This window comes from Macrotis lagotis, chromosome 1, assembly GCF_037893015.1.
Source record: "Macrotis lagotis isolate mMagLag1 chromosome 1, bilby.v1.9.chrom.fasta, whole genome shotgun sequence".
NCBI lineage: Eukaryota > Metazoa > Chordata > Mammalia > Peramelemorphia > Peramelidae > Macrotis > Macrotis lagotis.
Window position 1 is genome coordinate 788,113,570 of NC_133658.1, and position 16,384 is coordinate 788,129,953.

At 40.4% G+C, this 16,384-nt stretch overlaps 2 protein-coding genes and 1 pseudogene across 2 annotated transcripts; 2 read left to right on the forward strand and 1 right to left on the reverse strand.

Moving 5' to 3' along the window:
* Window positions 1–6: 6 nt before the first annotated feature.
* TIMM8B (translocase of inner mitochondrial membrane 8 homolog B) lies at window positions 7–1,851 on the reverse strand. The gene is made up of 2 exons (XM_074216682.1): window positions 1,388–1,851; window positions 7–361 (listed from the first exon to the last, which is right to left on the reverse strand). Exons 1-2 carry the CDS (start codon window positions 1,469–1,471, stop codon window positions 194–196), a joined length of 252 nt encoding a protein of 83 aa, XP_074072783.1. The 5' UTR covers window positions 1,472–1,851; the 3' UTR covers window positions 7–193.
* Window positions 1,643–9,306, forward strand: SDHD (succinate dehydrogenase complex subunit D). The gene is made up of 4 exons (XM_074216681.1): window positions 1,643–1,746; window positions 1,996–2,100; window positions 4,801–4,945; window positions 8,670–9,306. Exons 1-4 carry the CDS (start codon window positions 1,680–1,682, stop codon window positions 8,833–8,835), a joined length of 483 nt encoding a protein of 160 aa, XP_074072782.1. The 5' UTR covers window positions 1,643–1,679; the 3' UTR covers window positions 8,836–9,306.
* Window positions 9,307–14,507: 5,201 nt separating this feature from the next.
* Window positions 14,508–15,846, forward strand: LOC141488398 (PHD finger protein 24 pseudogene; annotated as a pseudogene).
* Window positions 15,847–16,384: the final 538 nt, after the last annotated feature.

The window sequence follows — 16,384 nt, forward strand, 5'->3', positions numbered from 1 at the left end:
TTCCACTTTTTGAACATTTCTTGTTATTATTTTTTAAATACTACAGGTTTGGCCACAGCCAACCTGGTCATAGTTTCTTCACCCTTTCACAAAGACTTCTGCCAGGTATAAACTGTCCAGGATAAACTGTCCAGGTGCAGATCTTTTGTTCTTCTATTCACTTCTCCACTTCAGAGTAGGGGAAAGGATTAGCCTACTGGCTCCCTTTCTGTACGATCTGAGCAAATCGGCTAGTGATGGTAAGAGTGGTATCGATGAACCGGTCCACACAACTTGCAAGGCAATTTTCAGTTCTAGAATCTAGACGGCTTCCTGGTTTGTCAACACATTTATCCCAGCACAAATCCATGAAGTGGTGTACCTGAAGAGGAAGACAGTCATCATAGAGAGATATAGGGGCACAGAGTACTTTTTTCACTTTTGTGGTTTTCCCTTTTCCTATCATTTGCCTTCATTTACCAGATTGAACTTGCCATCTTTGATAACTTTATATATCCATCCCATCATTCCTTCAAAATGTCTCAGACTCATGCATGCATTTATTTATATAGCTACCTCTCTTGTCCTGATCCTTGCTGGTTGGTTCTTGTACTTTGTTTTCGAAGAAGACCAAAGTGACATTACTATGAGACAAATTACAGTGTGTCCAACTATGGCTGATCAGACCATAAATATGGAGATCAGAATGCTCAACGCTGGGTCAGGTGCAAATAATTCATGTGATCACATGGGGTGCTTACTCTAAACTCCCTCATGTCGCAGTTCCTTTGAACTACTTCAATTCTGCCTTGCTCACAAAGCGCTGCACCCCTGTGCCTGAAAATGGTCTCATATCCCTTATTCCAATCTAGCACGCTGCTTCAAGAATATTTAAAATCTTGTTTCCTTTTGTAACTGAGGGAAATTACCTATTGGAAATGTGACGTAAATAGAGCATCTTGGGAGCCTTGGTTTTGATTCCAAGCTTTGCCACTCACTACTCGGTCATTTCCAGTTCTAAAATTGATGCTGAGTCCAGACCTATTCAGCGTATTCCCATCATTCCCAAACCTTCACCAACGGCAGATGCTGCCCACGTTAATGCCCCTCTAAACGTATCACCGTCCGGAGTGGGCCGCGACCACGGCCGATCTCTGCCCTCCCCCCGAGGCCAGGCGGCTGGGCGAGCCCTTCTTTATAAGATCCCCCGAAGCGGAGGCCTCTTTGCTTTCTCTTAAAATCTCTAAAGTAGACTCTAAATTAAACTCCTCTATTTCCGGCATGATCGTTCTGGGCACCTCTACATCGCCTGCAGGGACCCCCAAGTCTCTGGGCCTGGGCCGCGGCAGCGCCCGCGCACCCCCCCCGCCGGGGTCCTCCTGTCTCCCCCCAGGCCCAATCCCGGCACCTGTGCGGTGAACTGCGCCTTCTGCTGCTCTGCCGCCACCAGGCGCTGCAGCTCGGCCTCGTCGGTCTCGGCCAAGTCCGCCATGTCCGCCGGGAGCCCCTTTCTGGACGACTAGAGTATGGCGATGACGGCTTCCGGTCCCCCCGGCTTCTCCTTCCCGACTCCCACGTCCCGGTTCTCCTGGGTTCCGGTTCTCCTGGTTCCGGTTCACGCCAGCTTCCGGAAGCTCGGCGGGGGAAGTGGTCTTAAGCGCCTCCGGGTCACCGAGTGACCTTGAGCGCCTCGGGCAGACATGGCGTTGGCGGCGGCCGCGGCTCTCGGGCGCCTGAACCTTCTCAGCGGCGCCCGGGGGGGCCGAGGTGAGGGGACCCGACCTTCGGCTCTCCGGCGGAGGGGGGAGGGGTCAGCACGCCAGGGGTCCTCCGCGGCACTGGGCCCAGGACCCGAGGAAGGCCCCGGCGCGGCGGGCCCGTAGCCGCCGGCTCGGGGGCCTCGGCTGCCCCGCGCCTCGGGGGCCTCGGCCTGCCCCGCGCCTCGGGGGCCTCGGCTGCCCCGGCTGCCCCGGCTGCCCCGGCTGCCCCGCACTGACCGTCTGCCTCTCTCCCCAGCTCTGCTCCTGGGCGCCCGCGTGCTCAGACCCGCCTTCGTGCCCGCAGCGCCGGACCGACCCGCGCCCGGAGGACGGCCCATCCACCTGTCCGCCAGCCGCCGCTGTACGTCCTGCCCCGGGGGGCCCCCCGCCGTGCCGGGCCAGGCGCCCAGCCAGAGGAGACTGGGCCAGTAACAGCCCGTGCAGCCCGGGGTAGACCCCGGCCCGCGGACCCCGTGTCAGCATTGGCAGATGTCTGGGGCGGCTGGGAGAGAGCCCCGGCCCAGGAGTCAGGAGGACCTGGGTTCAAAGGCGACCTCAGACACTAATAATGACCTAGCTGTGTGGCCTTGGGCAAGCCACTTAACCCCGTTCCCTTGCAAAAAGAGAAAAATTAAGTGTCAAGGCCTCAGGCTTTCTTTTTTTCAGACACATTGTTTGGAGAGGAGTCATCCTTTAATATTTAGGTAATACAGAGAGATTAAAACGGTGAGAATAATCAAAACAGCAGATAATTTAAAACTTTTAGATGCACTGTGTATATTTAAGTTGACATTAAAATCACTTGGCATTTTCTAGCAACTTAAAAATTCTCATTTTACATAGTCAGCATTGAGAATTGAGCCTTTTTTCATGTTATCATCTCCACATCTGGAAAGATTTAATGTCTCCTTTTTTTCCCCAGAAGTTCAAGTCAGCCACTTGGCAAACATTAATAAGTGGGCCAAACACTACTAAATGCTTGGGATACCCAAAATACACTTCCTGCTCTTAAAGGTGCTCACAGCATACAACTATGTACAAACAAGTTATATACAGAATAAGGGAAAGTTAATCGACAGAGAAGAAATCATTAGCTTTAAAGTTCAGGTTTCAGATTATAGATTTAGAACTGAAAGGAACTTTTGTCCACCCACCTCATTTTATTAATGTCACTGAAGGGGAGGGTGGAACTTGCCTAAGTGCACACAAGTACTAAGTGCCAGAGCCAGGACTCAGTTCAGATCTTTTTCTTTCAAATCCAGGGCTGCTTCTATTCTACCACCTTTTTAGGCTTCTTGCTCTTAGATTATTATTATTAATTTTTTTTAGGTTTTTGCAAGGCAAACAGGGTTAAGTGGCTTGCCCAAGGCCACACAGCTAGGTAATTATTAAGTATTTGAGACCAGATTTGAACCCAGGTACTCCTGACTCCAGGGCAGGTGCTTTATCCACTATACCACCTAGCCGTCCCTGCTCTTAGATGATGATGATGATGATGATGATGATGATGATGATGATGATGATGATTTAGTTTTTGCAAGGCAAAGGGGTTGAGCGACTTGCCCAAGGCTACATAGCTAGGTAATTATTAAGTGTCTGAGGCCAGATTTGAACTCAGGTACTCCTGACTCCAGGACCTAGGCCCCCCCAGATTATTGTGATTAATTAAATCTGGATTGCTTTAAGCCTCTGTGAAATTACTGAAGGAGAGAATAGATGTAGTATCATAGAAAAGATGTTTGATTTTGAGTAAAGCATCCTGAGTTTGAGTCCTGACTCACCACTTTACTGTATAACTAAAACTAAGCAAATCATTTAGTTCCTCTAATCCTTAGTTGGTTCCTAGTATATTATACTTTTCCAATGACTTTGGCAAGTCACTTAACCTTGAATCCAGTTTCCTAAATGTAAAATAGGGGCAACATTTACTTGTTTTTAAGAACTGTCCTTTGTAAATTACTGTATTAAAAAAATCTCCAAATTGAAGTTTAGTTCTGATTTGAGTCTAGATGAAACCTGATTAGTTATGGTGCCTCTCAAAAAAATACTTGAGTATAGCCAAAATTATTTTTAGTTGTTTTAAAATTATTCATCAGTAATAGAATATAAAGCAGATGACAGAGGCTGCAAGTGATTTGTAGACTTTCCTTAATTTCTTTGGGCTTGTTGATTTTGAGTCTTTTGGGGTTCTTTTTTGAAAGGTAATGGGTTTAAGTGACTTGCCCAAGGTCACACAGCTAGGTAATTATTTTAAATGTCTGAGACTAGATTTGAACTCAGGTTCTTCTGCCTCCAGGGCCAGTACTCCACCCACTGCACCACTCAGCTGTCCCCAGCTTGTTGATTTTGAAAAATAAATTCTTAATGGTCTTTGTCCAGAAAGTGTGAATAATACAGGTGGTTTCTTTTCTGGGCTGCAGAAATTTCATATCAATAGAAAAGAAAAAGCTATGTTTAAAATAAGCTTGCCAAATATTCACCCCTATTTACAAGGTCAACAGTTGATTGATTCTCCAGTGAACCTTGCAAATACATAGAATGTTCTGTTCCCCAAATGTGGGAATTTTGTTCTGTGAGAAATGAAAGAGCAACCTCCAATTTCTGTTATTTGTTTCTAAATCCCCATTCTTCTCATGCTCTTTTTTTAGCTTCATAAATTGACTACTCATGTTAATGGGCACCTAGGAGGCACAGTGAATAGAGGACTGACTTTGGAGTCAGGAGGATGAAAGTTTGAATCCAGCCTCAAACACTTGACACTAACAAGCTGTGGGACCCTGGGCAGGTCACTTAACCCTGATTATCTCACATCCAGAATCATCTCCAGTCCCGATTCATATCTGGTCATTGGACCCAGAAGACTCTGGAGGAGAAAGTAAGATTGGTGACTTAGCACAGTTACCCCTCACTCAAATCCAATTCATGTGCTTATCATGGTATCACCTCCCTGATGTCATGGTCTTTGAGAATAAAGAACAAAACATTACTTATGTTAACACATATTCTGATTGAGAATGTGTCCTAAACTCCCTCTTGTCACATGGTTTTGTTCTTTTTGTAGCTAACTCTAAGGCTGCATCTCTGCATTGGACTAGTGAGAGAGCCGTCAGTGTCTTGCTTCTGGGTCTGATCCCAGCTGCCTATCTATGCCCGAGCTCTGTGATGGATTACTCACTGGCTGCAGTTCTCTCTCTTCATAGTCATTGGTAAGCACCATATTCCTTCTGTACTACTATGGATACTCTGAACCTAGTGAGTTTCAGTTGGAGGGTAGACTGATTTCCCCCTCTTTGAAATGATTCAACTATTCCAGTAAAGTGGAATTACAAAAGCTAGACTTGGGCAATTCCCCATTTGTATACTTACCTTCCCTTTTTTTCCTCTCTCTCTCTCCCTTAAAATATAGGTGGTAGAATTGTTCCTTTGATGACAAAATGGGGAGAAATTCAGAGGCTAAGTCAGTTGTAGAAAAGGGGTAGCTCTACCACTTCCTTCCTTTGTCATTGGAAACTTTACTTCTCACTTCCTTCTGCTTTCAGGTTTCATGTTCCCTGCCTGAATTTTGAGAATGATGGCCTTGTAGTCAAGAAAACTTAAATCCCATTTCTAACTTGGACTAACTATTTCACCTTGGCAAAATTATCTGACTTCTTTGAGTCTTTGCATACTTTTCTATAAAATCAGAATAATAATCTCAGTCGGGCTCAACTGAGAAAATATATACAAAATGTTTTGAGTGTACTATATTTGTCAGTTTTTATTTTACTTGAAAAAATTATAGTTATGCCAATCAGGGGAAGACTCATTTAAATTAATATGAAGTCAGCTATAAAACATTTAAAGAAATGCAACTGCATTCTTTGAAATAGATAGATTAATTAGAATATAGCCATCAAAGAATTGGAATTTGCTTTAATTATTGGATAGAAATAAATTGCAATGAATGTAACATTTGTCAATGGGTGCTTTTGAAGTGCTTAACAGATATTTCTTCTTTTCCTATAAAATAGTGACAAAGCTAATAAATGGCAAACCTAATGAGAAGGGAGCTAAAATTTCTTTTGTTAGCAGTTCATTATCTTCCTGAAAAATGCCCACTAAAGCATCAGTTATAAAGCTATGTTTCAGAGAGAAATTCTCTACATCTCAGAAGAAAATAGTTTACAAATGATTGAAAACTGGAGTATTTGTTTTTTATTTCAGGTTTGGGGCTTAAAAACCCTTTATTCCTGGGGAAGAGTGAGCTCTCCTTCCTCCTTTTATCAGACACTTCTACTTCCTAGTTAATGCTGCTATTATCTTTCCTAGTTTGGAGATTTACTAAGAGAATCAACAATTTTATAGTTCTAGTTTGGGTAGAGGGATAAAAAGTTGGAAGATTAAATTTAAAAAATAAGTAGTAGAAATGGGAGAAGTGAGTATTGTTTAATTGTTTAATAAATTGTTCATTTATTTTTTCTTCCCTGTATTAACTGGTTGTAAATGGTTGACTAAGCAGTTCATAATGTTGGGATTGAGAATCTTTAGATATAGAATTCTTTTACACTGAAGTCTTTTGGTCACAGCATTCCTCTGCTCTGAACTTTTTATCGATTCTCTGTTGCTGAATAAAGTTTAGATTTCTTAGCCAGGAATACAAATATAGTATAGTGCCACCCTGCTTTTTTCTGTTTATGCCCCAGCCATATTGGATCGCTCACTGTTCTCTGGCTATGTCTTGCCTTCATATCTTTCTTTATATTACTCCCTATACCTTATATACCTTTCTCTGCCTGTTGCCATTTCTTTCGCGAAAACTTCCTTGACCTTCCCAGTTAGCAATGTTTTGGTTTTGCCTTGACATCTTTAACATTTTCTTTGTATTTTCTTTGTATTTTCTTTGTTCATGTATTATAGCTACATTTATATGTTTTATATAACTTTCCTATACAGTGAGAATCTAACCTGCTTCAGTATTTTGCACACAAAAGAGGTCTTTAGTAAATGTTATTGATTAAATAGTCTGCATTTCCTGTGGCTCACGAAGGAGTATGTTAACTGAAATAGTTAGAAATACTATTGTGTCAACGGATTTAGTTTCCTACTATTGACTGAAATTTTAGAATATAGTAAAAGCTCATAATTTTGATTCCAATAATTTATTCCATTCTTTTATTTAGTAAATGAGGAATCTGAAGTTAAATAACTCCTTTAATTTAACATTGTAATTTCCCAGAGAGATTTATTTTGGAGAAAAAGCCCTAATAGCTACCAATGTACTAAAATTTTGGTAAGAAATTTCTTCCACTTAGTAAAGCCTCTACTAATGGCCTAACCGCTTCTCAAAATAAGAGTGTAAAAAATAGGAAGAGGCAGGGTTTGTTTTCTTTTTTCTTTTTTTGGACTATTTCTGTGATTTCACTGGTGTAGGAATTGCCTGGATGCTGCAACTCCTACTACTTGAGCAGATCTGTACCCACTTTGTAATTGAGAGTTTCAGAGAATGGTCTGGGTCACTGAGAAGTTTGAGTCATCTGCCAACATTAAGTCAACATGTGCAAGAGGTAGAACTTAAACTCAGATTGTTCTGCCTGCTGCCTGAGAGATTGCTATCTCTCTGATATACCTTACAACTTTTCAGTGATCATTTGTTCAGGATAAAACAGTTTTTCTTGATTTTCTTCTCAAAATGTTAAGTGATATATACATATATACATATACATATATCTATATATATATCTACATCTATCTATATCTATATCTATATCTATCTATATCTATGTCTATCTCTCTCTCTCTCTCTCTCTCTCTATATATATATATATATATATATATGGAAAGAATATATAAATAAAGGCTAGTATTTTCCAAAGAGTAGGCCCTTAGTAAATGTTATGTTGATTAATTTGTTGCTAAAATATTTTCATTTACATTCTGGTTTACTCCTAATACAACCATTTCTATAAACTTTTTTTTAGGGTTTTTTTTTTTTGCAAGGCAAATGGGGTTAAGTGGCTTGCCCAAGGCCACACAGCTAGCAATTATTAAGTGTCTGAGGCCGAATTTGAACTCAGGTACTCCTGACTCCAGGGCTGGTGCTCTATCCACTGTACCACCTAGCTGCCCTCTCTATAAACTTTTTTTAGTTTTTTTTTTTGCAATACAAACATTTCTAAATAAATGACACATAACCAATCAAATGCTGTCTGAATTGTCATAAATTCAAAATTATTGGATTTACTTAACTTTACTATTTTCAAATTATCAACCAATAATAGGAAGAGAATATGGAACAATTATCAGAAATGATGTTTCTGTTCAAATGCTCCAATTAATATCTGCCTCCATGGTTCTATGAAGAAATCTGACTCCTGTTTATCATATTTTACTCCAAAGAGGATAGAGTAGTGGAGAACAAGTCTTCTTTTAGCCCTTACCTAAAGGATACACACTCCAGGCATGGCATTCTTCCCATAGATCTGAGTTATTTTAATGATTGTCTGATTTCCACATGGTCCCTCTTGAACTTTTTTTGTTTCATACGCTAGCTGATCCAAGTAGATTGGCAGCTATTATGACGTTTTCTCCAATATAAGTCTATCTGGGAAATTACAATCCTGAGATTGTAGATATCAATCTGGTTTCATTTAGAACTTGTTTCCTTCTTCCTTAGTTGTTATGGACCCTGTTAGCACAAATCGGGTTTTTTTAAACTTTTTCTCAAAGCATTCTAACAGTAGTGCCATCTAATTATAAAAATAACCATGTTCAAAAGTCCCTGAAGAGATGGAAAAGATTAATCTAGTGGTGAGAGTTGAGGAAGATGATAAAATACTGCATTTGAAACTTGGTTAATTGTTGTTAATAGCAAAGTCAGTATGTAAATGCCCTCTTAATTTTACTTTATCATTTTTAGCTTGTACTATGGTAGAATGTTCTCTTTCTCTTCAGGGGTCTTGGACAGGTTATTACTGACTATGTTCATGGTGACAAGTTGGTGAAAGGAGCCCATGCAAGTCTCTTGATGCTCTCAGCCATGACCTTTGCAGGACTCTGCTATTTCAACTATCATGATGTGGGCATCTGCAAAGCTGTTGCCATGCTGTGGAGTCTCTGACTTCCCTGGGAAAAGAAATGATTGTACACCCAATGCCTCTGCTCCATCACATTATTAACCAATGAAAATGAGAGGAAAGTAGCAATAAACTCCACTGATGGGATTTAGCCTGTTTTGCAGTCAGGTACAGTTATTTCAATAATTGATCTCTATGAGGAATATAATCTAAGAAGGATTAGATGAAGGAAGTTGTGAGTTAAGTTTGTGTTCTAAGTCCTGATGAGTCACTAAATTGTCTCAGGATCTCACCAGGTTTATATCTTGCTTATCCCTTATAAATTGACACATTTTATTTACTGATCTCTTAACAATTCATTTATTCATCATCCTGCTGTAACTGAATTTGTCCAGTGACCCTGGCCCCTCTTATAGTACTTCTTGTTTTGGAGAATACTGGGCAAAAAAAAATACATTTTGTTAATTCATATAATAAAAAATTTGCAAGAAAGGAAATTGTGTGTTTTATTTTGAGTACCTTTCATCTCTTTGTATAGTTCAAATGTCTTCACTGTTTCATGACTTAAGGAAAACTTGAAGTTAGGGGATTATTGATGCTCATGTTCTTTTTATTGTTAATCTCATTAATTGTACTAGGACTAGGATTCCAAAATTTTCCAAAATAGGAATTGATTTTTCTTAAAAAGCATAAAAGCTCTCCCTTAGACTGGGTTGGCCCTTGCCTTTCTGGATGTAATTTCCTGGTCACCGAAGGGCAAAAATAAGCCTACTCACTTGGAGTGGGGACTTCTCCAACTTGATATATTTCTGAAGACTGCAAGTCACCATATCCTGCCATGCTGACCATACACTGACTGTTCTCAATTGCATAGTCTTCCTTTAGTAAGGACAAAGTAGCTTCCTTTTGCTAACTGTTGAGTGACTTAAGAATGTTTTTTATTATCACAACGTCTAGCATGAATAAACTTCTGGTGTTAAGTGTACCTTTAACAACAATTTGCCAGCGAAAGGTATGAGAACAGATTTTATGAGTTGGAGACCACTGAGTGTCTGGAGCCCAGATTGGCAAGAAAAAAATTTCTAAAGTTATGACTGGCCAAAGTTAAAAATAAAATTGTGAGGGTATGAGTTGCTTCAGAAAGCAATTTGTAATTATACCAAGAAAGTGACTATTGGGTCTATACCCCAAGAAAGTCAGTGAGTAAAGGGAAAATCTCCATATCACCACAATAGTAACAATAAATAACAAAAACAAATAATCATCAATTGGAGAATTACCAAATAAATTGTTATATGAATGTAATGATGTATGATGGTAGCCAGAGTCTTGGAATGTGACCTTGATTCCACAGAGAATATAAACTATCTTGAGTAAATCTTATCAGGAAAATAAGCAATAATTATACCTTTGAAAGCTTGCACATGACCCTGGGCCATCCTTGGTACTCTGTTTGTTCTGATTCTATATAATACTGGCACTCTGTTCTGATTCTATATAATACTTGACCTGAGGAGGCGTGTGGGAATTCTATCCTGCCAAGAACTGGGACTTCTTTTAGTAAACTCTCTCCATTAACTAATAAAATCTATTAATAACTAAACTGGTATGGACTCTTAGGCATCTCAATAGTCTCATGGAGGGCATGCCATCCTATAATTGGCATATCAGGGTAGAATAGATTCTGTTCCCTTAATGATTTAATGTTAGTTACTGTGTTGTAAGAAATCACACACATATAATGAATACAGAGAAGCATGTAAAGTTTTACAGAGTAATCATTAATAACCAATAAATTGTCAGGATAGAAAACAAACCCACTAAAATTATTAGCCTTTATATACTATTAAAACCCAACAGAGAGAAAAATAGATTCTATTCAAAATAACTAAACTACCTGGGAGCCTATCTTTGAAGAATTCCTGCCATACATTTAACACTGCAGACAAAGACAAATGGAGAAATTAATGATTCATGGTTGTCAACAAAAATGACAATATTACTTAGATTAATCTACAGGTTTATTCATTGGTGAAAGCAACCAGTGTAGACTTCTTGGTACTCTCAGCTTTGACTTCCAAGCAAGATTCAATGAAAGAAACAAGAATCTCAAAAGTAAATGATAAAATGAGAAAGAGATTCTTAACACATCTTGAATTGCAAATCAATAATCAGAACTATTTGATATTGTTTAAAACTTAAGATTAATGATACAGATTTGATACTTAAAACCCAGAATAAATGGAGTAGCATAGTATGATTAAATTCAAGGACACCAACTACTGGTGATCTTACAACCACTTGTGATCTGACAAAAACTGGGAAAATTGGAAAGCAGTTTGACAGAAATTAGATTCCTTAGGGATTAATTTAGGGTCCTTGAGCTTGTTTTAAAAAAATGTATATACAATTATTTAAATATATCTTTTGTAAGCTTATGTTTTTTTTACAATACATTTAAAAATATTCCAAGGATTCCATGATACAAAAATGGTTAAGGACCGTGGATTAGATTAGTATTCAAATCATGTGCGGTAACAAGAGATAATAAGATACATAAATTGAAAGGTCATATGAAGGTGAAGAGAAGCTTTTTCAATATGTATAGGGGGAAAAAGTTGTTGACTGAAGAGTAAAACAAAAAAGGACAATTTTGCTTCCATAAAAAGGAAAGTTTTGCACACAAGCATTGCAGTAAAAAGCGAAACTACCAAGCTAAACTTGAACCTACTCTGTTTTCCATCCCCAAAACATGAGGTCCAAGCATAGAGTTCATCATGCGTTTGAGGTAAGTAAATATATTTGTGATTATACCTTTGGAAGTAATAATCCTTTTGTTGTTTTGTAAATTGAAACTGAATTGGCATCTTGACAGTAAATTTCCCAGCTAATTATATTCAAGATAGGAAATTGTATGTAAGGACAAGAGCCATTCCTCAGTAAAAAGATAATCCAGGTATTTGAACAACTTGTTTTCAAAAGAAATGAAAAGTTATCAACCACAAAAATGTGCTCCAATTTAATAGCAAGAAATACAAATTAGATCTAATTCGTTCTTCCTCACCTTTCAGGCTGGTAAAAGTGGCACAAAAGGAAAATGACAATTGAAGGCATAAGAAGGCACACTAATGATCTAATGGTGAAACTATGAGTTCGTCTGATCATTCTAGAACATTATTTGATACTCATTTCAAAAGTTACCAAACTGTATTTACCACTTGACTCAGTGATAGAAACTATAGGATTATCTCTAAAGGGATTAGAGGCAGAGATAGGACTGGAATCTACAAAAATATCAAGGGGCATTTTTTTGCTGTACAAAAGAACTAAAAGCAAAGTGGGTAGACAACAATTGGGGGAGAGGCTGAATATAGTATACGAATATAATGGAATATTATTTTTCTATAAGGAATAAAGGGATGGAGAGACTTATATGAACTGATAAAGAGTGGCATGTGCAGAGCCAAAACAATTTATAAAATGACTCAAGCATTGAAAGAAAAAGAGCTTTAAAAGATTTGACTTTTTTTTGACCTTTAGTGATTTACTTATTTAAAGGTAGTATTTTTAAGTTCTGGACTGAGACCTGATAGCTTTCTTTTTTTTTTTATTTTAAACTATTTTTTTCTTTTATCAATTTTTTTTTCAGTTATATACAACAGTAGTTTCTACCTATCATTTTCTGTAAGGTTTTGAATTTTTCAATTTTTCCCCCATTCTTTCCTCCCTCTGTCCCCCCACAGAAGGCAGTCTGGTAATCTTTACCTTGTTTCCATGCTATCCATTGATCGAAACTGAATGTGTTGGGAGAGAAATCATCTCCTTGAGAAAATAAAATATTGGAAATAGCAAAATTATGTAGTGCATAAGACCCCCCCCCTTTTTTTTAAATTGAAGGTAATAGACTTTGGTCTTTGTTTAAACTCTATAATTCTTTCTCTGGATATAGATGGTATTCTCCATTGCAGGTACTCTAAAATTGTCCTTGATTATTTCATTGATAGAATGGGCAAGTCCATTCAGGTTGATCATCACCCCCATGTTGTTAGGGTGTACAATGTTCTAGTTCTGCTCAGCTTGCTCACCATCAGTTCATGCAAGTCTTTCCAGGCTTCTCTGAAATCTCATCCCTCTTGGTTTCTAGTAGAACAACAGTATTCCATAAAATACAAATACCACAATTTGTTCAGTCATTCCCCAGTTGATGGACATTCACTTGATTTCCAATTCTTTGCTACCACAAGCAGGGCTGCTATGACTATTTTTGTACAAATGATATTTTTACCCTTTTGCATGATTGAGAACGTTTTAAATATGATAACTAACCATACTCAAGACTGATGATGAACCATGTTTTCAAAATCTTTTTTTTTTTGCAAGGCAAAAACAAAGTAGGGTTAAGTGGTTTGCCCAAGGCCACACAGCTAGGTAATTATCAAATATCTGAGGTCATATTTGAATCCAGGTACTCCTGACTCCAGGGTTGGTGTTCTATCCACTGCCCCAACCTAGCCACCCTTCAAATCTTGACAGAGAACTGATGGACTGTAGTAGATATGGAATGAGATATAACAATCAAATTAAGTGGATATTTTATAGAACTTTTAAAAATAACATCCATTTGGAGAAAGAAAAGCTCTAGACCATAAAAGGAAATAATAAAAAGATATAGGGGGGTGGCTAGGTGGTGAAGTGGATAAGGCACTGGCCCTGGAGTCAGGAGTACCTGGGCTCAAATCTGGTCTCAGACACTTGATAATTACCTAGCTGTGGTAGGCCTTGGGCAAGCCACTTAACCCCATTTGCCGGGCAAAAAAAAACCCCTTAAAAATAAAAAAAATATATAGGGATTAATGAGGAGCAGCACTTACAGACCTCAAACTAAATAAAATTAACCATCAAAGCCAACTGGTGCTTAAAAAATAAGGTAGATCAGTGGAACAGATTAGACAAGGAAGAATCAAAAAACAATCTGAATCAAATCAAAGTCAATTGACAAAAAAAATAGGAAAGAACTTCCTATTTGCTAAAAACTAATGGGAAAACTGAAAAATAGTTTGGTAGAAATTAGACTTAGAACAATACCTTACATCATAATCCATAATACAATATAAATAAACAAGGCTTTCATTAAAGATCATACCATAAAATAATTAGGAGATCATAGACCTATGATGCTGTAGGTAGAAGATACATTCTTAAACTATGGCTAGAGATAATTCCAAAAGATAAAAAATACTACTAATAAGAATCTGTATTTTTGGTCTACTCCGCCTATATTGTTTGGGTAAAAAGTACTATAAATCTAAGACCTGGAGGAAGGGGGAATCCTAGATTGTGAGGAAGATCTGAGTTCTACTTCATTAAGAGGGGGTTCCGAGGGGGGCCGCAGCCGGGGCGCCCGCCACGGCCCCGCGAGCCGAGCCCAGCCGCGGCGCGGGCGGCGGAGCGGGCGGGGGCTCTCCGGCCGGGGGAGCCGAGGGGAGGACCCCCGCTCCGGAGCCCCGCGGGCGGCACGGGCAGGGCGGGGGCCGCGTCCTAAGTCCGGAGCCGGAGCCGGAGCCGAGGTCGCGGTGCTTTATGGCTAGCTAATCCTTGATGCTTTTGAGTGGCCCCAGCCTTTGACTACATGATCTATTCCCTGGGAACTTAGATACCACTTGAGAACAACTTTGGTGTCTGTGTTCTCCAGATGCTGACTATAAACTAATGTTGCATCCCTGGACAAACAGAGTATTCCTGCACATACAAACCTAGTGTGGCCAAGAAAATCGAGCTATTTCAGAATCATGGGAGCGTTGATGTCCAAACGGCAGACAGTGGGAGCAGGTTCCACAAGTGAGCCTGGCTGTGCCAGCTTTCAAGGGTGGGCTCCGGGATAGGCCTTCTCTCTGGGGCACAGGTGAATCGACTGGATCTCGAAGGGGCACTGTAGAACACCGTGTTCAGGAGGTACAAGAGGAGGAGGAACCTGACACGGTGGCTGCTGTCCCACCGCAAGAGAATAGTGTCAACAAAGCAGCCTGGGAACGGCTAAGGGATGGCCGTGGGGTAGAACCTGAGCAGTTTGACCGTGCCAGCCGCTTTACACCACCTGCCTTTATCCGACCCGTTCGGGAGCTGCAAGATGACAAGCCGCTTGCCATTAGTTTGGAACACAGAGAACCTGTTGTTAATGATGAGATGTGTGAGATATGTGAGGTCTGGACTGCCGAGAGTCTTCCCATGCAGAATCCGCACCAGGGTTTTTCATGATGGTTGCTTGCGCCGAATGGGCTAGCTACAAGCAGACAACACCATGGAAGTGACCGAGACGGCACACACTGAAACAGGCTGGAGTTGTTACTATTGTAACAACCTCAACCTGCTTCTCGCAGAAGAAGAGATGTGCAGCCTCATGCAAAACTTCCAACAGTGCAAAATTATTCCTGATTGCTCCTTGACTCGAGAGGAGTTCCTGCGCTACCATCATCAGGCAGCAAGGCGAGGAGGAACATGAAAGGGCACTAAGGAAGGAGCAGGAAGAGAGGGCAGCTCAACAGTTTGCTGCCCTTGACCCTGAGCACCGGTCCGTGTTGAGTGGCCTGACTTCTTGCCCCATGAGTCCCTCCAATGACTGCAGAAACTTCGCCCACAGTACTCTCTATTAAGGCTACTCACGATTAAGGAGCGGGAACGAGCTCGGACAGTCTTCCTAGCCCAAGGCATTGGGGGTTATAGCAAGTGAGACTGAATGTCATCGTGCCCAACACATTTGCTTCCGAAAACGACCCTTGGAGACACCATCTTGCAATGTTAGTATCAGCCATGTGGGACCCATATCAGAAAGAAGCCCAGCCAGCAACAGCGGTGCCAAGAGCCCAGAGAAAGTTGTGCGGACAGCTGAAAAGGAGGAACCCAGGTCTGTGGATTGGCCCACCCTCCTGAAGGAGAATGTCATCTACATTCTTGCTGCCCGCCCCAACAGTGCTGCCATTCCCCTAAAACCCCTGGTGTAGAGTCTCTAGAAAGTAGGGGTAACCCCACCCGGGGCAATGTGGGGGTCACCTCCTTCTCCAACCCCTGACACTGGAGAAGACTAGGAGAGGGAAGATCTTTAGCATCTTTGAGTAAGAAAAGATTTTGCCACAGGGGATCTCAATAACTTCTCCTTTCACAGGAAGGATTAGCAAGTATATTCACTAAGGGAGAGGTTCTGGGAGAAGAGGCAATACTCAATATATCCCTAACTGCTCACTCTGTTGCCAGCAAAAGAAAAAAAAGGATCCCTCCCCCATTGTTCCTTCCTAATCTCAGTCATTATCACTAATGGGATAACTCAAGAGTCTTTCTATTCCTCTAAACTTTCTAGAGGTTTAGTTTCTAATTGGTTGAGAAAGGACCAAACTTCATTGATATTCTAGATCATTATAGCTTAAAGAGACCTTAGTGGTCACCTAGTCCAACTCTCTCATTTTATAGATAGGGAAAATGAGGTCCAGAGAAGTTTTGACTTGCTTAAGATGAGTGTGTGGCAGAACCAGAAGTAGAAGCCAGGTCTTCACATTCTGTCCCTCTACAAAGATTGCCTAGATTTGTCTTGGGGCAGAGGGA